The following is a 21,612-nucleotide window of genomic DNA, read 5'->3' on the forward strand; positions in this document are numbered from 1 at the left end:
CTGTTTTGGTAGTTGGGTGGAGATAACCAAAGTACATGCGCACAAATCTTGTTTTGTTAGCTGGTGGTCTAAGAGGTGTTGGATTTGTGTTTCTTCTGTCCTTCCAGGGGAGTTTTGTTGCTTGTATGATCACGATCCTGCGGCAAATGGACGACAGCCACTATAACCACTATATCAGCACTTTCAAAACCAGACAAGACATCATTGTAAGTTGTCTTTGTTGGATCTGGATTATACTTCTTATATTTGGGGGCAGGGGGAAGGAAGGAAGGGAGGGAGGAAAGAAAGAAAAAGAAAGAAGAAAAAAGAAAGAAAAACTGAGCATCATGAGTCCAGAATTCTCTTTCACTCATCTCCATTACTTCATGGCTGTCCACATGATTACAAAAAGGAAAGGGTTGATTCTTATTTTCTCGTCTGATAGCATTTGAAGACCTCAAAACATGTACCAAGAGGCCCTCACTCTGCCTCCTGAGTCTCTTGGATTTAGAGAGAACCTTTATTTAGAACCATTTGGGAGATCTTTCTTGTTCTCAGAAGAGAACCTCATTTTTCAGAGGTAGTAGTTATGCCATGGCAAGGATTCTGGGAGGCAGAGATGTGCACAGTACTGCTTCTAAGATGTGGTTGATGTCATCTTTTTCAGTATTCCCTGGAAAGGGAAACAAGAAGAGTTAATACTTGCCCCTTACAACATCTGTAAGATGATATTTGCCCCCTGACAAATGTCTGTCACCTTCAGTTGACAATATTGTATTCTCCAAGAAAATTGTTCTCATAATGACTGTTTAGCATACAACCAAAAGTTGCCTAAGAGGCAAAGCTGGGCCTCAGGTGCTTCCCCAGGATCCTCTCTTTAGGGTGTTGTTAGTGACTATTAAAAAGTCCCTGAAAGTATCGTCTTATCTTGTAAAGCAGTGAACCGGACATAGCTGGATCAGCAACTCAGTGACCCGTTGCACTAGTCCTTGTGGTGGACCATCTCCCACCATCCGTGCATATTCCAGTCTTCTTTAGGCTCTAGATTTTTTACTTTCTGCCTATATTATACTGGTAGGATGTGGCCTTTACACCTGAGGATATCCAGTTCCGTTTCTGCCAATAGCCTTCCTTTCTGTGAGGTCCACGTGATGGAAGAAAACACAAGGAACTGCAGAGAAAATCTAAGTAGTAGTAGTAGTAGTAGTAGTAGTAGTAGTAGTAGTAGTAATGGCAGTGGGAGTAGGTCCAGTGATGAACCATGTGGTTTAATCTGGAGGCCTTCATGAACCTACGCTTAAGCCATGCTCTGGCCCGCAGCATGGTACAGGGACTCATAGCAATATGTAGTTGTGCCCACAGAGACCAAGTGCAAGAGAATTAGGAACAGAGGAAGGGAGGGAAGAGGTGGAAATGGGGGGCTAGCAGCGTGTCCCCTCCATAGGCACTAGGTATAGTGGGTTTAAGAACACAGACTTTAAAATATCCAGATCTGGGTTTGAATTCTGGCCATTCTATTTCCTTCTGTGAAATTTTCGGCCAGCTATTTAACTTCACTAAAGCTCAGGTTCCTTGTCTATAAGATCATACCTATTTTGAGGGTTAATGTAAATGAGTATCAGTTGAATCAAAACCTGATAATTACCAAGCTCTGTGTTTGGCATGTAGTTGATGCCTATGAAGACTAGCTATTTATAATAGTAATTTTATTATTATTGTCATATAAAATAAACATAAAAATAGTAATTTTTAAAAAATTTCCTTCAGAAAGTTAAGTAGAATAAGAGAAGTTATACTAAATTCAAGCTCTTGACAATATAGTTCCATTAAGTAAGCAGACAAAACAATACATTCCAGAACAATGGTAGGCTCTTTCCCCTGTATTATCTAATTAAAAGAGGATTATTATCCCCATGAGGAAACTTGTCATCAGGGGCAAGCCTTCAGGGTACTGCTTAGGCCATTGACTTTCAGCGAATTGTCCTTTCCCTTCCCTCCGCTTCTGAGTAAATCATTTGGCAGACTTTGGGAAGTGGGAGATAAAGTAAGACCTGGGATAATCTGTGAATTACCTTTCTTATACGCTATTTCCAATTAATTTAGATTCCCAAGAGTTCAATGTAGAATCGGCATCAGAAGTGGATAACTGGCCTCTAAACTTAATTCTTGCTTCACAAATCACAAATTCTTACTGGTTTGAGAGACTCAATAGAATAATTAATATATGAGACTATGATGTAACATTTTAAAACTAAGGAAATATGTGTATGATTTAAGAACTGAGGATAGAAAAGTTGGACTCTCCATTGAACTGGAGGAAGAGTCAAGCGTGGCACAGACTTCAGAGCCAGTACCATTCCCACTTCTGTGCTGTGTGGCATCCAAAGTGCTGGAAGTTGGCCATCATGCCCACCATCTCAGAGGAACATCATTAGAGATCGAACCCAGACTGCCTACTTCCCAGCTCCCGCCTTCCTTCTGCTACATGATGTAATTCATAAGATAGAACTGTGCGGTTTAGTGCCAGAGGGATTGGCCTGGATTTCCAACTTAGGAATCCGAGTGGAAAATGTCTAAATTTAACTAACTAATAAATAAAAAAGCTTTCAAAACTTTTAGCTTTGAATTTTAGTCCAAAATGTTCTAAGTTGCTTTTTGATCACAGCCCCCTTTTGAATACAAGAGCTGTTTTCCAGACACTTTGCTGTGTTCTTTTGTTATTAGTTATTACTGTCATCACGACCCACTGCCAACTATTGCTGTTTAAGGACCCTTCAGGACCCTTCCCCCAAGCCACCCCTGGGAACATTCCTGGAATCGGAGGCATCATGACTTTGCTTTTTATTTATAGTGGTTTTCTTCTGTTCTAATAATAATAAAGTAGAATTGGACTCAGAGTTATTAGAAGTATCACAATTTCCGGCAGATTCATTTTAAGTGCAGTAGATGTGTTTGGACAAACTTGACAGCAGAGGACTAAAGACATCATGGCTCTAAATTTGGGGTCCAGAACCCTGAGTTCTCTTTCCTGCTCTCCCACTGCCCAGCTTCTACAACCTGAAGCCAGTCTTTTACCTTTTCACAGACTCAATTTTATTATTTCTAAAATGTGGACAGCTTTTTTGTTCTTGTCAGATCCTTAAAAACTCTTATTTTTTAAAAAAATATTTTATTTACTCATTCACAAGAGACACAGAAAGTGAAAGAGGCAGAGATAGAGAGGCAGAGACATAGGCAGAGGGAGAAGCAGACTTCCTGTGGGGAGCCCAATGCAGGACTCGATCCCAGGACCCCAGGATCACGACCTGAGCTGAACGCAGACGCTCAACCACTGAGCCACCCAGGTGCCCCCCCCCCCCAAAAAAAAAACCCTTATTAAAAACCTAGGCTGTAATTATGGGCAAAGGACATCTTGTTCTCATGCTGTCCATGCTACCTCTTGTCACCTAGTTCCCCCCACCCCAAACATTCCTCCTTTGTTCTCTGCAGGACTTCCTCATGGAAACTTTCATCATGTTTAAGGATCTGATTGGAAAGAATGTGTATGCCAAAGACTGGATGGTCATGAATATGACACAGAGCAGGTGAGACGGCCCAGGATCGGGCCTGAGGCATTTGACTCTGAATCCTTGGCTATCATGACCATGACCAGTAACCTGACCTTTGGGAAATGCTGTTGAATCTCTTGGGACATCTGGGCTCTATAGAGTAAGGAGCCTCCTGTGGCTATGATGCTGGTTCTGGACTTGCATTCTTGCTTTTCCCCTGGGCTGTTGGCAGCTGCTCTGCCTCAAGCTCCCTGCTCTGGTGTAGTCTCTTGATTGCCCTCCATCCTCAGTCTCGGCTCTCCCCACCGTCCCGTGGTTCCATGTGGCCTTCATCATCATGCCACGCAGAGCCTCTGTGGCCTGGCTCACCGTGCTTTTCTAGCCTTACCTTCCAATATTTCACTCCATATACAACATGTGCTACAACCAGAGTGGCCTCTTCTCCGTCCTTGGACGTGTCCCATGCTTTCCCTTGGGCTGCATCTTCCTGCTGCGGTGCCTTCCCCACAACCTCCAGCTGTCAGCGTGCCACCATTCAAGGTCCTCTCCAAAGGAAGCCTTTCTGACCTGGACGTGGCATTTTCCTCCTTTAATGTCCTGTACCTCTTTGACACCCCCTCCACCGGATTGTCCATATTCTTTGTTGGGTCACGGTTAGATTTACATGTTGCAAGTAACCCCCACCAAGTTGTAAACATCTTAAGACCAGGAACCCTCTCTTTTAAGACAGACCTAAGCCAGTGCTTTGTAGTTGTTGGACCATAACAAATACTTGATGAATAGGAGCAAAGTAAACCGAATATATATATATTTTTTCAAAGTTTCAGAATTTTATATATATATATATATATATATATACACACACACACACACACACATATAACATATATATGAAATAAGATTTCAAAATTATATATATACAGATAATGTTCACAGTTCTCTGTGAACTTTATTAATAAAGTAAATCATCAGAGATACAGATGTAGTGAAATGACAGGACACCCCAGTCCCCAGTGTTTATAGCAGCAATGTCCACAATAGCCAAACTGTGGAAGGAGCTGGGATGTCCTTCGACAGATGAATGGATAAAGATGTGGTCTATATATACAATGGAGCATTACTCAGCTATCAGAAAGGATGAATACCTACCATTTGCAACAACATGGATGGAACTGGAGAGCATTATGCTGAGTGAAACAAATCAGTCGGAGAAAGACAACCATTATATGGTTTCACTTATACATGGAAGATAAGAAATACTGAAAGGGATTATAAGGGAAAGGAGGGAAACCTGAGTTGGGAAAAATTAAAGAGGAAGACAACCCGTGAGAGACTCCTAACTCTGGGAAACAAAGAGTTGCAGAAGGGGAGGTGGGTGGGGAGATGGGGTGATTGGGTGATGGGCACTAAGGAGGGCTCTTGATGGGATGAGCACTGGGTATTATATATATATGTTGGTAATTTGAATAAAAAATAATTTAAAAATAAATTATCCTAAGAGTTGTTAACATACCGATTTAGAAAAATCCTTCCCAACTACATGCAGACAGATTAAAGAAAAACTCTCATCAGTATCGCAAAACTTGAAAACGGAAGCATGGCAGTAGAGTGCAAAGAGCCCTCTCTGAGGCTCAGGAGACCTGGTTGATCATCTCAGCTGTACCCTCCAGGGGCTAAATTGTGATGCAGCCTTGAGTGGCTTGTGGAGTCAGTTCTAGAAACTTGACTTGAATGTCCTCTGCAGTCTGCTCTGGTGTTGGTCTCTGATGACCTTTACAGAGCTAAAGGTTTCATGTTGCCGAGTCTAGGTTTGGTTTGCTTTGGTTTTTCACGTAGGTGGGAGATGTTCTGAAGAGCAGAAAGTTGCCTTCTTCATCTGGTATTTCCTTCCCACAGGGTTTTCCTCCGTGCGATAAATCAGTTTACTGAGGTTCTCACAAGGTTCTTCATGGATCAGACAAGCTTTGAACTTCAGGTAAGCATCTCCTCACCTAAGGGGTTCCTTGAATTCTCAGTCATGGTGAGACAACTGTGGCATTTTGGAAAACATCACTTCAAGTTTTATCATTTTCAAATGCAAACAGTTTTCCTGTTTTTTTCTCCTTTCCCTAAAGCATACATTCCTATCACTCTCCTCCAGACAGAATCAAGTTGATTTTTTTCTTTCTATTATATAATTTTTTTTTCTATACAGGTAAAAAAAAAAAAAAAAAGTAAGAGTAGAAAATATAGCTAAGCAAAAAGAAGTAAATTGAAATACAAATAGTTCTACCTTCTGCTGTGAACATAACACAAATACACATAAACGCATGTGCTTGCAGATGGGCACGCAGACATTCCTCTGCCTGCAGGTGGTTTCATTTCTAAGGAGAGATTCACATACACACTTGTGTGAAAATCCAAACTGGGTTGAAGCAGGTGACTCCTAGCTCCATCTTCATCCATCCAGCAAATATTATTTATTTGCACAGAGCATCATTTTAAGGCCTGGTGAAGGTAGACAAGTTCCATGCTCCCGTGCTTCAAACATTTTGTTGGTGACCTGCTTTTGCTGTGTCATGTGGCTTTGTTTATATCTGTGGGACTTTAAAAGTGGAGAGTCCTAAGAAGAGGAGATTATATATGCATTTAAATATACATATGTATGTGTGCGTCTATATATAAGCTAAAATGAAATACCTATATTTGCTAGTTAGACATTATATATATAATATATATATATACATATATATTATATATATATGCCAAAATGGAATCAAGCCGTGCAGTTCTTTGGCAACCTATTAAATTTAATTTTTTTCTATCGTCTTTTCAATGATACTAAATATTCTCACAATATTATTAATGGCTGAGTATGGTCTGTCATGGCCGGGCCATGATTTATTTAACTAAATTCTTCTTATGAACATTTAGATTGTTTCCATCTTCTGTTATTTAAATAGCACTGTGAAGGCCTTCCTGGCTTTAAATATTTTTAAATACCCATGGTTATTTTGCCAGGATAAAGTCCTAAAGTATTTACTATTTCAGAAGTTTGGCAGGATTTTAGGGCTTTTGATACATATTGCCAAACTACTTACTATAAATAGGTGCACTTCCTGGCGGCAGTTTTGCCCTATCTCAGGAGTAAAGACAAATATAATAGTCTGGATTAAAAAAAAAAAACTTAATAGTAAGTGTTAACATTTTCAGAGCTGAATAATTGAAACACAAGAAAGAAAAAGAAGCCTGGTGGATTTTATTTTGCTTTTTTTCTGTAATCCCTGTGAGTAAATTTCTACCATGTGGCATCGTTTTACTCTGACCCTTACTAATGTTATTTTCCATTTCTTTTCACCCACACAATCAATTTTGAGCAGCTCTGGAACAATTACTTCCATTTGGCAGTAGCCTTTCTCACCCATGAATCCCTTCAGCTTGAAACCTTCTCTCAAGCCAAGCGCAGCAAAATTGTCAAAAAGTAAGTGTCCTCTTAAACTTGCTTATGATTAGGAAGGTGATTTTTCCATTTCTTTTCAAAGCAGGGTTTTTGGTATCACAGAAATGAACTATTCAGGGGCTCCCCATGTTGTTAGTGAGATGTGTCTTAATGTCATCATTTAATAGACTTCAAATTTCCTCGGATCATGTCTCTTTTCAACCCATCAGTCATCGAAATTTTAAATATTTTATTTTTTAAGGCTTTTAAAAGATTTTTAAGATTTTATTTATTTAAGAGAAAGAGAGTACAAGATGGGTGGAGGGTCAGAGGGAGAAGCAGAGTCCCTGTTGAGCCAGGAGCCAGATACGGGGCTCAATCCTGGAACTCCAGGATCATGACCTGAGCCAATGGTAGACACTTAACCAACTGAGCCACCCAGACTCAGGCACCCCCATTGCAGTTTTTTTAAGTGGCATCTATACTTGGAGAGGTGCTGAGGCTGGCCAATACTCCCACCTCCATCCAAGAACAGCTGCCCATCTGCTGGCAGCTTACCCAAATTGCAGGCGCAACACCTCTCCCACTCATGCTTCACAAAGCAGAGTTCTTTGGCCCCACTGTGTACCTCTCAAGTCACTTCAGCAGAGGAGCCAAGACTAACACATCCCCTAAAAATGCCCTCCAGATTCCTGGCTCGGAATTCAACATGGACATATGTCCAGGAGCGATGAGAGATTTAGGGAAGCTTTTCATTGCTTTCCTTTCCGGTCTGTTTCAGAGTTCATGGAGAGCCTGGAAACTCAAGGCTGTGTAGTTAAATAGAACATGAGAAATTTATCATTTAAAGGCTATGAAACTTGAGCTCTGTTCCTTTGCCAAGATGTCTGAGATTCTAGGCAAACTTTTTGGTATCTGTCTACCCCTGGTTTCTCCCTAAAATACAGATTGGTGGCTAAGAGATTGAGATTTAAATCTCAAAGATAAAAGTAAAACTGGTTTTCCAGATTTCCCTATGGGGTGGGTATGGAGAGAAAATAGATTTTTAAGATGGATATCTTAATCTTAGACTATCTTAAATGACATTACTTCTTTCAATGATGGATTTGATTTTGGTTAAACACTCAAGAGTGAAGTTAGTTGACACCACGCCTGGTAAATAAAGTGGTTAGTTAGGATTAATGATTCTGGGTTTTTTTGTTTGCTTGTTTTGTTTTTTTGATTCTGGTTTTGATCAGAGAAAAATGTGACTAAGTACAGGTTGTATAAAATATATATGGTCTATGGCCATACCACCCTGAACACACCCGATCTTGTCTGATCTTGGAAGCTAAGCAGGGTTGGGCCTGGTTAGTACTTGTATGGGAGACCACCGGGGAATACTGTAGGTGCTGTAGGCTTTTCTTTGGGGCACCTGGGTGGCTCAATGGTTGAAATCTGCCTTCGGGTCAAGTCCTAATCCCAGGCTTCCCAACGGGGAGCCTGCTTCTCCCTCTGCCTATATCTCTGCCTCTTTGTATGTGTCTCTCATGAATAAATAAATAAAATCTTAAAATAAATAAAATAAAATATATATGCATGTGAGCAAAGATGCACGTTGGGAAAAACATTTTTACTAATGTTACAGAAATATGAATAAAATTTTTTCAGGAGTTCTCTTATTTTTATAAGTAGCATCAACAGTGGTCTTAATAAACAATAGTAGTTATCATATATTGGTTATTATGTGCCAGACATTAACTATATATGCTTACCTAATATAAATAATAAAATTAGGTATTTTTGTTGGAATGTAATAGTAAGAAAAGTTTGTTTTGTTTTTGTTTTGTTTTTGTGCAAGAAGCCTTTACATAAGAATTTTATCCTGGGGGGATCCCTGTATGGCTCAGCAGTGTAGCTCCTGCCTTTGGCCCAGGGCATGATCTTGGAGTCGCGGGATCGAGTCCTATGTCGGGCTCCCTGCATGGAGTCTGCTTCTCACTCTGCCTGTGTCTCTGCTTCTTCCTCTACCTGTGTCTCTGCCTCTCTTGCTCTGTGTCTCATGAATAAATAAATAAAATCTTTTTTTAAAAAAAAGAAAAGAATTTTATACTGGTTTCTAAATTTACAAAGGAGGAATTTGAAAAAAAAAATGTTTAATGCAATGAGTAGAATATGTAGAAACATGATTGTAAGATGGACCATAGGTCCTTACTAGAGATCCCTGGGAACATTGGCTATATCAACTTTGACCTGCCCTATTTCTAGTTTTCCTGGCCCCCAGCTTCTGTGGTTGTGGTTGGGGTAGCCTCAGGCCTATGTATTCTTTAAGAGATCCAGGTGATTTTGATTCTTCTCTAGTCATTAACCACTGTCTAAATCAATGTTTCTCTCTCTCTCTCTCTCTCTCTCTCTTTTTCATCATCAACTCCTATAAGGAAACCTTTCAGAATTGTTTTTCTAATCACACCACCCCTAAAATAGTAATACCATATATATATATGTTTATAAACATATCTGTTTATGTACTCTGTGTATATTTGTACTTCCTACATAAGAACAGTAAGCCTTCTGTGCCCCAAGGACCCTACAAGGCTGTGTAGTTAAATAGAACATGAGAAGTGTCTCAACTGAGAAGGTATATCTAGAGCTTCTCAGTGTGAGTACTCTGAAGAACATAGTGGTATGGATGTGGGTTTCTCAGATAAAAATGTATAAAATCAGCATGTTGGTTAGACATCAGTCACATGGCCATGTACATCATGCCTCATTCATCTTCCTTTTCATTACTGCTTGTTATGCTTTGTTTCTTTGCTTAGCAGTGGCCAGAATACTCCTCACCCTTCTCTCTTCGCTAAGTTTGACAATTTCATTTCTCAGTTATTTTTCAGCATTTGCATTTGGCCCCTTCCTGCTAGTCAAGTCCCCTCTCCATGTGACCCATTTCTTTTTTGGGGCTTCTTTTGGTATTAACTGTGTCGCTTAGAGTGACCTTGCCTCAGGCCTGTCTTAAATGTGACCTAGAGGAGCAACAGGCTATTTTTCCTTGCCTCATCATTTTAACATATGTGCTCATTTCCACTGCAGATCTTTCTCTTGTTTATGATCTTCTTCCTAGATATGGGGACATGAGAAAGGAAATCGGTTTCAGAATCCGTGACATGTGGTATAACCTGGGTGAGTGTATGACCTTGAACCTGCTCCTGTACAACTTTTGTGTCATAAGCATCCCACCATGGGTTCTCTTGGATTTTAATTCCCAGTAACCCCAAGATTGATTTGTCTGTCTAGAAGTGAAAGTTGACTTGTAGATCTTAGATTATGACATCCACATGTTATCAGAATATGATACTTAGTCACTTGCTTCTGAGTGACTTGAGTTGATTTACCCACATGACCTTTTTTTGTTCTGGCCCTGTGAGGAACATGGTGACACTTGACTTGCAGTTGAAATCACTTTTTAATATCCTCACTTACTTTCATTTCAGGTCCCCACAAAATCAAATTTATCCCCTCCATGGTGGGACCCATTCTGGAGGTCACACTGACCCCTGAAGTCGAGCTCCGGAAAGCCACTATCCCCATTTTCTTTGACATGATGCAGTGTGAATTCAACTTTAGCGGAAATGGCAATTTCCATATGGTAAGAAGTGGTAGAGCTGGAATCTTCTGAAGGCACAGATAGTCAGCTCTGACTTGCTTTCTTTTAATATAGAGAAGCAGTAGCCCAAGTAAAACTAATCCAAGTTGGTCTAAAAACTATTTGCTTTTCGTTTTGTAAAGCAATTAAGAGACAGAATTGAATAACCTATCCCACGGCTGAGAAACGATGTTTTTCTACATGCGTTTCCTAAACAGCTCTGCATCTCTGGGTAATTAAAATTTGACATCACCCATTTTAAACCTGTCTGTTGCAGTATAGCTGTGTATATACAGTATAATGCCACAGATTAGGGGAATGATGCTGTGGTCATCTCTTGTTTTGAAGTTTCCCTCAGTTTATATGATCTGTCTCTTTATGCCTCAGTTTCTTTATCTATCTAGCATATTGGTATTGAAAGGAAGATTTTGTAGCTGTGAAGCTCTGCAAAAGTAAATTCCACTGCCAGGGCTTAGACAAGAAAGAAAAATAAAATAGATCATTAGAATCATTGAGGTTTGTCAAAACAGAAAATTAATATCTGGGTTTTTTTTTTTTTCCTGCAAATGTAAAGCAAAGGACACAGTAATGTGAGACTTGTTTAGAGAGTGTCTGTCGGACCCTAGTACATGATTAACAGATGACAGGAAGCATGATCTTCCCCATACCATGTTGGAAAGCATTCACAGTTCAATAAAGGAGTTGTGTCGAGTCTAGAAAGGTTGGCTGGGTGTCTTGCATGTCCTCTTCTACGGACACCAGGCATTCTCCTGTGAAATTCTGCTTCTGCTTTCAGTTTGAGAATGAGTTGATCACAAAGCTGGACCAAGAGGTAGAAGGGGGCAGAGGAGATGAACAATACAAGATCCTTCTGGAAAAACTGTGAGTATTTCAGAAAAAGAGCTTCAAGTTGACGCATCATTTAATGATGGAGGGAAGCAGGCTTCTGGTGTGCTTACACACCAGTTGAGTAGTCCCAGGAGCATGGGGGTCACCACCACAAATGGTCTTCGGTGGTATTAATGGAGTTTACACCGTCCACTGCTGACGTTTGTTTGTCTGATGTGAATCAAATGTCCATGTTTTCCTGGCCAGCCTGGCCCCTTGAGAACAGAGCAGATGGAGGAGAGGGGGGGAGGTACAAAGCGATGGCATTCTGCCCATGTTTGAATCGCTGAACTTCGCCAAAAGTGCCAGCGCCTCTAATTATGGCTTCAAAGCACCAATTTAAAGGAGGAAGGAAAAAACATTTCAAAGTCCACTTTACATTTAAAAATACCATATGCCCTATCGAGGGCTTCTGAGAACACCTGTTAGATCTCCGGCCAGGTTGGTCTTTGCACTGCCCTACCCACCTCGCCCACATCTAACGTTCTTCTTCCCTCCTTTGCTCACAGTATCACCGCCACTCCCTACCCACCCACACATACCACACACACCCCTCCTGGCCTCTGAATTCTCCTTTGCGCATGTGGGGTTATGATATAAAAAGGCGGTTAAAAGCACTTGGATGTTGGCGTTAGACAATCTTCAAATCTCGTTTAGCAGAGTGTCTGTTACCAAGTCCATACTAATGGAGTGTCGCTGCTCTGGGTTTGTGCTGGTCACTGCTGCCATCCTCAAGAAAGGACCTTCATCCTCCGTGGTGCTTACTACCTAGACTACTCATTTCTCATGTCCTCTGAGCCTTTGTGATACTGACCAGCTGTGGCACCTGTTGATTGGGTTTATGCCTCTGTCATTTTGTTGCCCACCTCTTTCCAGGGAGTGACATGTGCTAGAGTATGCTTGGGGACAGGGAACTCCCAACTCGGTTTTCTTTTTTGTTTTTTTAAGATTTTAGGAGCCAGCACACTGGATGCTGAGAAATGGAACGGAGTTGATGATTCAGCTATACTTTCAAGAACCAGAAGTCTTTCTGATTTTTCTTTTAGTGGATGACAAGACCTGTTCATTGATCTTTTCATGTTTCCATTAGGTCTATGTTTCAAACCTTCCCACATTATGATTTTTATATTCAGATCTTGTACAGGAGTCAAATGGGAAACTTATATACATTTATACATATATATATACACAAAATTTACAAATGATAAACTACCCCTATTTTATTCCCAAGTTGAGTTTTCTCTGTAAGTTTTTTTTTCTTCATTCTTCCTGAATCACTAACTCAGAAAAATATGACTATACGAATCTCCAGTGTTCAAGAATAATCCTAAAGTCTGCTCTAATTCCTTGGACCCATTTCTTTCTCTTTTTTTCTCTTGTTCTCCAAGTTTTCTTCTAGTTGTCAAATCTAAGAAGCCCCTGTAGAATAGTTTTGTTCTATTTGGGTCCAACAAGAGAAGATTTAGCTCAAAATTTTATCCTTAGCTTATTTATTTATAGTTTTGCATTTTTGTTGTTGTTAAATAGCAGTTTTGTCTGAAGAGGCACGTGTGTGCATGTGCACTAGATTGCTAGGGTCCTCTAGGTTGGGCATTGATTCAGGGCTTTCCAGAATGCCCACAGGATGCCCTGAAGTGCTAGGCTTTAGGGAGAAAAAGACATAAAAAGATGGATCAGATAGCATACACAAATCTTTTGGGCAAAGACAAAAGCAGAAAAGAAGTACAGATAGAGCTTCAAAGATGGGCATTGTGGGCTGGGATTCTAAGTGACAATGGGACTTGAGCCAAAGCCCTGAAGACAAAGCAGAACTTGAGTCACTAGGAGGTACAGCAGAAGCCAAGCCGTGGGACAGGACGATGTTACAGGAAGGGTGTGTATTTCCTAGTCTGGCGCCACCTGCTGCTCGGCCCTTAGACGGTGCTCATTAGCTGTACTGGAATGCCAGACAGTATGGAACATGGGTATTTATCTACGCTTCCACCCTTCCAGGCTCCTAGAACATTGCCGGAAACATAAATACCTCTCCAGCTCTGGAGAAGTGTTTGCATTCCTGGTCAGCAGCCTGTTAGAGCACCTCCTGGACTACAGAACCATTATCATGCATGATGAAAGCAAGGAGAACCGCATGAGCTGTACTGTGAATGTGCTGGTAGGTGCCAAGCCCCCAGGTTGGTGAGAGGGCACTGCTGGGTCACCCCCGCAAGCATAACTCAGTTCTGAGTAGACCTCACAGACTCAAAGGTACCCTGGGGCCACCTCAGTGGAGTCTGTGTCCTGCTGAGTCCAATTGGGACTGCTGACTCAGCTTTGCATTCAGATATCCCACAAACATAGGGATGAAGAGTGAAACAAAAGGTCTTGGCTCAACTCTTACTCAAAAGCCACCCTTCATGTTTTTCTCTTCTTGTTTATATGTGGTTGCTTTGTTGTTGGAGATATTGGGCATAGACAAATATGCTTCAGAAACACTATACCGTGAGGAGAGAGTCTATGGAATACTCATGGTATAGAACTCTGTGGTCTTGCCTTTCCCTATATATGCAACTGCGACCACAGACCTCAGAAGTTTAGGCTGCCATGCATTCCTCTGCTTAATATAAATGAAGAGCCTGATTCCACTGACTCCTTGAGGAAGAAAAGAGACCATGAGTTGACTTGAGTATCAGTTGGCTCTCTGTTCACATAGAGGGTGTCCCTCACATTTTTTAAATGCATGGTCCTAAAAAGATTCTTCAACTTACCTTTATAAATGGTCCCTCCCTTTCTTTGTGGAGGTATTTGTTAAAGGGAGACAATAACCTTTGGAAAAATGACGCTGTTGAAGAATGGAAATAGTGATTTGGCCATTCCCATAGCTAGCTTCTCAATAACCTTTGTCTTACATTGGTATTTTTGCTCCCCCTTTTTTTGGTAGAATTTTTATAAGGAAAAGAAGAGAGAAGACATATACATAAGGTAAGCTGGAGGAGACTTCTGCTTTTGCCATTTATGTCATGGCTTTATTATTTATTTCTTCAGTAAGCAAATACTCAGTCCCCACACCATGCTTGCTCCTTTGAGAGACACCAAAAGTATATGAGATGCCCCCTTCCCCCTGAAGAGGTCAACTCTTTGGACAGATACATGAGTACAGTCTGAGGGGGTGCAGTGGGAGGATGGTGTTGGGGTTCTGGGGAAGGATAGAAGAACTGCCAGAGCAGTCAGGAAAGGCTGCATAGGGCAGAGGCATAGATAGACATGGACCTGTCAAGGACTGTCAGCGTGGGGTGCTGGAAGCCCTGAGCATGAAACAAACTTGGACTTGAACTACATGCATTTTCTTGAGGAGAGGTTCCATAGCTCTTATGAGCTTCCCAAAGGGGTCCATGACATTTTTTTAAAAAAATCAAGCACGGTGGGTTAAAGGGTGAGTACAAAGTAGAGGAGATGGAGTGGGAAAGACACATAGGCAAGAAACAGCACAGAGGGATAGAGGGGAGGGAAAGAGGCAAGCGTTGGATTCCTTTAGCTATGAGAAAGGAGTAAGAGAGAAAAGGTGGGGAAGTGGGCTGTGGCCTGGTTGTGGAGTGAGCTGAACCTGAATGGCAGAGTGCCTCCTTCCTCCTTTTCTGACCAGGTACTTGTACAAGCTGCGGGATTTGCACCGAGACTCTGAAAACTACACAGAGGCCGCCTACACCCTCCTCCTACATGCAGAGCTTCTGCAGGTGAGTGGGTCAGGGATGCTTTGTTTCCATTGGGTGGAAGTCAGCTGTCCAGCCCTTTGGGACCCGATCCTACACACTTCATGACTTTTTTATGGAAAAGCCTTATTCAAGGGAGATTCTTTTATCTTTTTTTTTTTTTAAGATTATTTATTTATTTATTCATGATAGTCACACAGAGAGAGAGAGAGAGAAGCAGAGACACAGGCAGAGGGAGAAGCAGGCTCCATGCAGGGAGCCCGACGTGGGATTCGATCCCGGGTCTCCAGGATCGCGCCCTGGGCCAAAGGCAGGCGCCAAACCGCTACGCCACCCAGGGATCCCCAAGATTCTTTTATCCAAGAGCAGTCGTATGCTTTCTAAACAAGTGCAGTTAATTTTCTGACTGAGGTTGGGAAAGTGTTGATTATTGTTTATTTAAAAATCCTTTGGAAGCAGAGCACAGCTTACAGGTCTGTCTAGTCATTGACAGTCTAATGGAAGAAATAAAATACATGTTGATTAATATATGTAAAAAAAATTCTAGAACTGCCAAGAAATGAGTTGTAAATGAATGTAGCAGTATTTCCCTACTTAGACTCTCTTACTAAGTAAAAGTAGTGTGCCATGGATATAAATGCATCTATATGTCAGGATCCCAAGTAATTATTTCTGGCTCTGACCAGTCCTCTGACTTTGCATTCATGTATTACCTGTTCTTCCCACATCACAGTCTTTGGATGACTAATAGACGACTCACACTTCACATGGCAGTAACAGAAGCTGTTATTCCCCACTGTGCTCTTGGATCCATTCCTACCTCTTCTTTCCTCCCATTTTACTAAAGGCCACCTCCATCTACCCAGGCCCTCAGGCAAATGCCTGTTGCCAACTTTGATTCATCCTCCCTTGTCAAGGCCAAGCTAGAACCGTGGACCTGTAGCATCTGTGAACACCTCTATCAAGGCACATACTTACTTTTTATTTATTTATTTTTTTCTGAGGTAGGAACAATTAAGATCTAGTTTCCTAGAAAATTTGAAGTTTGTAATCCAGTATTGTCTGTAATCTCTATGCATTAGATCTCCCAGATTTCTGTCTCAATAACCTCTCCCCAGTGCCTCTGCCCCCCAAGCTCCTGGGAACCACCACCATGCCCACTGTTTTCATGTGTTTGGGTTTTTTTAGAGTCTACATATAAAAGCTGTCCTATAGAATTTGTCTTTTTCTGTCTGAATTGTTTCACTTGTAATACCCTCAAGGTCCATCCACGTGGCCCAGAATGACAGAATTTCCTTCCTTCTTGCGGCTGGATGACATCCCATTGCATCTATATTCCACATCTTCTTTTTCCACTGTTGGACATTTCGGTTGTTTCCATCTCTTGGCTACTGTGAATAATGCTGCAGTGAACACGGCAGTGCAGAGATCTTTGAGAGATCTTGATTTTACTTCTTTTTCTATCCACTTTTCTTTATCTTCACTGCTTTTGTCCTGTGGTCCATTGTCTCTCCCCTAGAGCATGACGGTAGCCCCCTATTATATCTCCCTGTCTCCATTCTTCCCACTAGCAATTAATTTTCTTGTAGCATTTTTAATTTTTATGTTAAAAATAACACGTGTGCATTGTTCTTAGCTTTGTCATTAAAAACAGGAGTCCTGTGCCTCACCGTCCCCCAGGGCAGTCATTCACAATTCATATTTAAGTTCAGAGCACTGAAAAGCTTATCCTGTATGGGATGGAGGGAGGACATGTTGACCGTGGCATAATCACAAAGAGTGTCTGTGACTGTAGGTCTTTTCATTAGTTGTGCTCAGAAAGTTAACTCTCTACCCTGGAAACAAGTATGAGGTGTGGATGCAACTCTTTCTTCCCAGCTACCTACTGAATTTAGGGATGCCGTGTATTAAGTATAGCCCATATTTTCCTCATTGGGATGATATTCCATCATTGTCATGTAGTAAATCGCTGCATAAGGCAAGTCTCTTACTACATTTTGTAAGGTTCTGCATAGTCTGGATGAATGCTCTGTTCACGCACCAGTGCCACACTGTTTTATTTTATTTTTTAAGATTTTATTTATATCTTCATGAGTGACAGAGAGAGAGAGAGAGAGAGACAGGCAGAGGGAGAAGCAGGCTCCATGCAGGGAGCCTGATGTGGGACCCGATCCCGGGTCTCCAGGATCAGGCCAGGGCCGAAGGCAGCGCTAAACCGCTGAGCCACCCGGGCTGCCCTCCACACTGTTTTATAATGTGTTTCATTACCTGGCACTTACTCTTCATTGCTGTTCTTTTTCCAGTTTGCACCCTATTCCTTTTCGTTTATTTTTCCACGTAGATTTTGGAATCTTGAAATTTAAACATTGATAGAGGAAGAATTTCCATGTTTTTAGAGTAGCATTTTCTTACCCAAGAACACGATAGGACTTTCCATTTGTTTTTTGTGGCCTTCAATGGTGTGTTAAACTTTTTAGTAGAGAAGTCTTGCATATTCCTTGTTAAGTTGATTCCTAGATATCTTTCCCTTTTAATTTAATTATGGGAAAATTCACATAAAATTTACTGTTTTAGCTATTTTTAAGTGTACCTTTCAGTGGTCTTATGTACATTTCATGTTGTTTGCTTGGTTACCTACTCATTTGGGGTTTATTCTTATTGGGGTCTTCTATCTTCAGCATGGTTATCTTTTCATGGGAAATCCATCTGTGAATTTCTAAATTTGTTAATTTTTATACCACTACTTATTTCTCTCATTATCTCTGATAGTTTTTTAGTTGGCACGCTTCATGAAGGAATGGATTATGAAGAATACAGTCTGTGTTTGCACATGCTCGTAGTTTTACCCCTTCCTTCCCATTTTTATACTTTTTTTTTTTTCTTTCATCCCGTTGCCTGAGTGATACCTTCGGTGAACAGCAGTCATGCTGGTTGGCAACCTCACCTCATTCCTGATTTTTCACAGGGATGCCTCCAGTGGTTGCCCATTTGGCAGGACACTTGTTTTGGAGCTGACATGTGTCTTGTGGTAGGGGGGCAACTTTTTTGTTTAACAAATAATCTAAATAATGTGGCCGAATCAAAAATATATACAAATATGTCTGTGAACTTTTATTGGCCGAATAGTAGCTACATTGACCACCTTTGGTTAATTCATTTAATTAATCAGTGCATTACATTAATTTCTTTTGTTCCCTTTGTTTTTCAGTGGTCTGATAAACCCTGCGTACCCCATTTGCTTCAGAGGGACAGTTACTATGTCTATACCCAGCAAGAGCTTAAAGAGAAGCTGTATCAAGAAATCATATCATACTTTGACAAAGGCAAAGTGAGTGTTCATTTGTTTGTTTTCATGTTGGGGGAAGTAAGACATTGACTGCAATATCGCAGTTTTGTTTTGTTTTGTTTTGTTTTTAAAGATTTTATTTATTTGACAGAGAGCGCATGTTCATGCACAAGCAGGGGACTGGACAGAGGGCTAGGGAGAAGCAGGCTCCCCACTGAGCAGGGAGCCCAACATGGGGCTCTGTCCCAGGACCCTGAGATCATGACCCAAACCGAAGACAGATGCATAATGGACAGAGCCACTCAGGTGCCCCTCACAGTGCAGTTCTGATGCTAACTACCCACAGCATAGATCCCTCAGGTTAAGCAAATAGTCCCTAGTAAGACAGCCCCCACTTCAGACACCAGCCACAGTTCAGGGGTCTCTGGGCCACCCACATGTATCACCAGTTAACGATAAATTGGGGGAGGTCTCTGAACCCTTCAAATTTGATAATATGCTGGGACGACTAACAAAACTTGGTAAGATGTCATGCTTACAATCACAGTTTTATCTTCAAGGACACAAATCAGAACCAGCCTATTGCAGAAATACACAGGGCAGGGTCTAGGAGCATTCCAAATGCAGAGCTTCTGTGCCCTCTCCCTGTGGATTCAGGGCACATCACCCTCCCAGCAAATGATGTGTCCACCGTTAAGAATCTCACCTGAGCCTCTGTGCATTTTTGGGGGGGGGGGTTCCATTTGAAGGCTTCATTGGTTGAATCTTTGGCTGCATGAGTGAAGAACTCAGTCTCCAAAGCCCTTTACTCCCTGAAGATCCAGCTGATACATGCTGCTCAAGGCCCCAATCTTCTAATCCCATGGACTACAGACTACAGTTCTGGCAAGGCCAGCCCCCATTCTGAGACTATCTAGGAACCCACTGTGAGTCATCTCTTTAGTATCAGCTCAGGTGTGGTCTGAAGGGCCCATCAGAAACAACAAAGACACTCCCTTCACTGGAGAAATTCCAGGGGTTTAGAAGCTCCCTCCCAGAAACTTGGGACAAAGATCAAATTCTTGATTTTAGAACAATGACTCATGACTTTTTATTATTCCCATGTGTTTCTTTGAATTCTGTTATTTTTATTTATTTATGAGATTTTATTTATTTATGAGAGACGGGGGGGGCGGGGCGGCAGAGACACAGGCAGAGGGAGAAGCAGGCTCCACACAGGGAGCCCGACATGGGACTGGATCCTGGGTTCCAGGATCATTGCCTAGGCTGAAGGCAATGCTAAACTGCTAAGCCACCGGGGCTGCCTGAATTCTGTTATTTTTAATGGGAGAGCAGATGGATAGATAAATTAAGGTAAAGAAGTCAGTAAAAATCAGTTATGTTGAGGACACTTAGCCCAGTGGAGCCCAGGGCCCCACTTTCCATAACCGTAATTTACCTTTCTAATATTGCTGAATGCCAGGAGCTAGGACCATCATTTTCAGTGTATTCTCTAGAGATTGTTGGCCCGCACCTGGTACACATCCCACCCCCAGGCCACCACTTGCCTAGCACCATAGGTAACAAGCAACCTAATTGCCCAGGGGCTCTCAAAAAGATAAACATGTGAACTAAGCAGGAAGTTATTGAGTCTCTGATCAACTGGACAAAGCATATCTAGCTGAAAAGCTTTTAAAATGGGGAAAAAATACAGAAGGGGGAGGGGGAGGAAGAAAAATCCCACGTGCTATCAAAACAAAACAGATCCTAGATTTGACTGTATCAGAGGCCTGGAAAGTTCTTACAGACTGCTGCCTCCACCCACTATTCCTGATTTAGTAGTAGAACCTATTGGTTAAATAAATAAATAAGCCAAGGCAACCTTTGGACTGTGAAAGGATATTTGCAAATGACGCGTCTGATAAAAGGTTAGTATCCAAAATCTATAAAGAACTTACCAAGCTCAACACGCAGAAAACAAATAATCCAGTTAAGAAATGGGCAGAAGACATGAATAGACATTCCAAAGAAGACTTCCAGATGGCCAACAGACACATGAAAAGATGCTCAGCATCACTCATCATCAGGGAAATACAAATCAAAACTACAATGAGGTATCACTTCACACCTGTCAGAATGGCTAAAATTCACAACACAGGAAACGACAGATGTTGGTGAGGATGTGGAGAAAGGGGAACCCTCTTGCATGTTGGTGGGAATGCAAACTGCTGCAGCCACTCTGGAAAAACAGTATAAAGGTTCCTCAAAAAGTTAAAAATAAAACTACCCTATGACACAGCAATTGCACTACTAGGTATTTATCCAAAAGATAGAAACATAGTGATTCAAAAGGGTACACGCTCCCCTAGTGTTTATAGCAGAATTATCAACAATAGCCAAATTGTGGAAAAAGTGCAGATGTCTCCCAACTGATGAATGGATAAAGAAGATGTGGTATATATCTGCAATGGATATTAGCCATCAAAAAGAATGAAACCTTACCATTTGCAATGACAGGATGGAGCTAGAGTGTATTATGCTCAGCACAATAAGTCAGAGAAAGACAAATAACCATCATGATTTCACTTACATGCGGAATTTAAGAAACAAAATAGGTGAACCTAGGAGAAAAAAAAGAAAGAGGCAAACCATAAAACAGACTCTTAACTATCAAGAACACAGGGTTGCTAGAGGGGAGGTGGGGGGATGGGGTAACTGGGTGATGGGCATTAAGGAGGGCACGTGATATGATGAGCACTGGATGTTATATGTAAATAATGAATCACTACATTCTACTTCTAAAAATAATATTACACTAAATGTTAACTAACGAATTTAAATAAAAACTTGAAACAAAAATTAATTTTTAAAAAAAGGCAGATAATCATCATGATAAAATAGTTACCATCTATTTAGTGCTAGTTACTGTTTGGGGTAATTTCCAGACTTTTTTTTCCCAGTTTAATTCACCCTAAAGCCCTATTAGGTAGATATATCTTTTTCACAGATGAAAAACTTGAGGCCCAGAGAGCAAGTATATTTGCTCAAACTCTTTGGTCTCTGCACCCCTTTTCCCTCTTAAAAATTATCAAGGATCCCAAAGAGCTTGTTTTCACATGGATTATATCTATTGATACTAAGAGTGTACTTAGAAATTAGGCAGAAAATCATAAGTATTTACTTATTTGTTAACAACAAACTTTTCACTA

General features: G+C 41.2%; 1 protein-coding gene and 1 pseudogene across 3 annotated transcripts in view; both read left to right on the forward strand.

Annotated features, from left to right (window-relative positions):
• Nucleotides 1-21,612, forward strand: part of DOCK5 (dedicator of cytokinesis 5) — a 211,725-nt gene that overhangs the window by 155,905 nt on the left and 34,208 nt on the right. For 2 of the 3 annotated variants that reach the window (XM_041766771.1, XM_041766772.1), the window contains exons 28-38: nucleotides 108-206; nucleotides 3,469-3,563; nucleotides 5,424-5,502; nucleotides 6,887-6,987; nucleotides 10,043-10,101; nucleotides 10,413-10,567; nucleotides 11,361-11,446; nucleotides 13,445-13,604; nucleotides 14,370-14,410; nucleotides 15,072-15,162; nucleotides 18,347-18,466. In XM_041766771.1, coding sequence (XP_041622705.1) covers nucleotides 108-206; nucleotides 3,469-3,563; nucleotides 5,424-5,502; nucleotides 6,887-6,987; nucleotides 10,043-10,101; nucleotides 10,413-10,567; nucleotides 11,361-11,446; nucleotides 13,445-13,604; nucleotides 14,370-14,410; nucleotides 15,072-15,162; nucleotides 18,347-18,466 — 1,086 coding nt within the window. Of the gene's footprint in view, nucleotides 1-107; nucleotides 207-3,468; nucleotides 3,564-5,423; nucleotides 5,503-6,886; nucleotides 6,988-10,011; nucleotides 10,102-10,412; nucleotides 10,568-11,360; nucleotides 11,447-13,444; nucleotides 13,605-14,369; nucleotides 14,411-15,071; nucleotides 15,163-18,346; nucleotides 18,467-21,612 lie in introns of those variants that run through there. The other variant, XM_041766773.1, reaches the window with a different exon arrangement.
• Nucleotides 8,225-8,345, forward strand: LOC121498397 (annotated as a pseudogene).

Source organism: Vulpes lagopus, chromosome 8 (assembly GCF_018345385.1).
Source record: "Vulpes lagopus strain Blue_001 chromosome 8, ASM1834538v1, whole genome shotgun sequence".
In the NCBI taxonomy this organism is placed as follows: Eukaryota; Metazoa; Chordata; class Mammalia; order Carnivora; family Canidae; genus Vulpes; species Vulpes lagopus.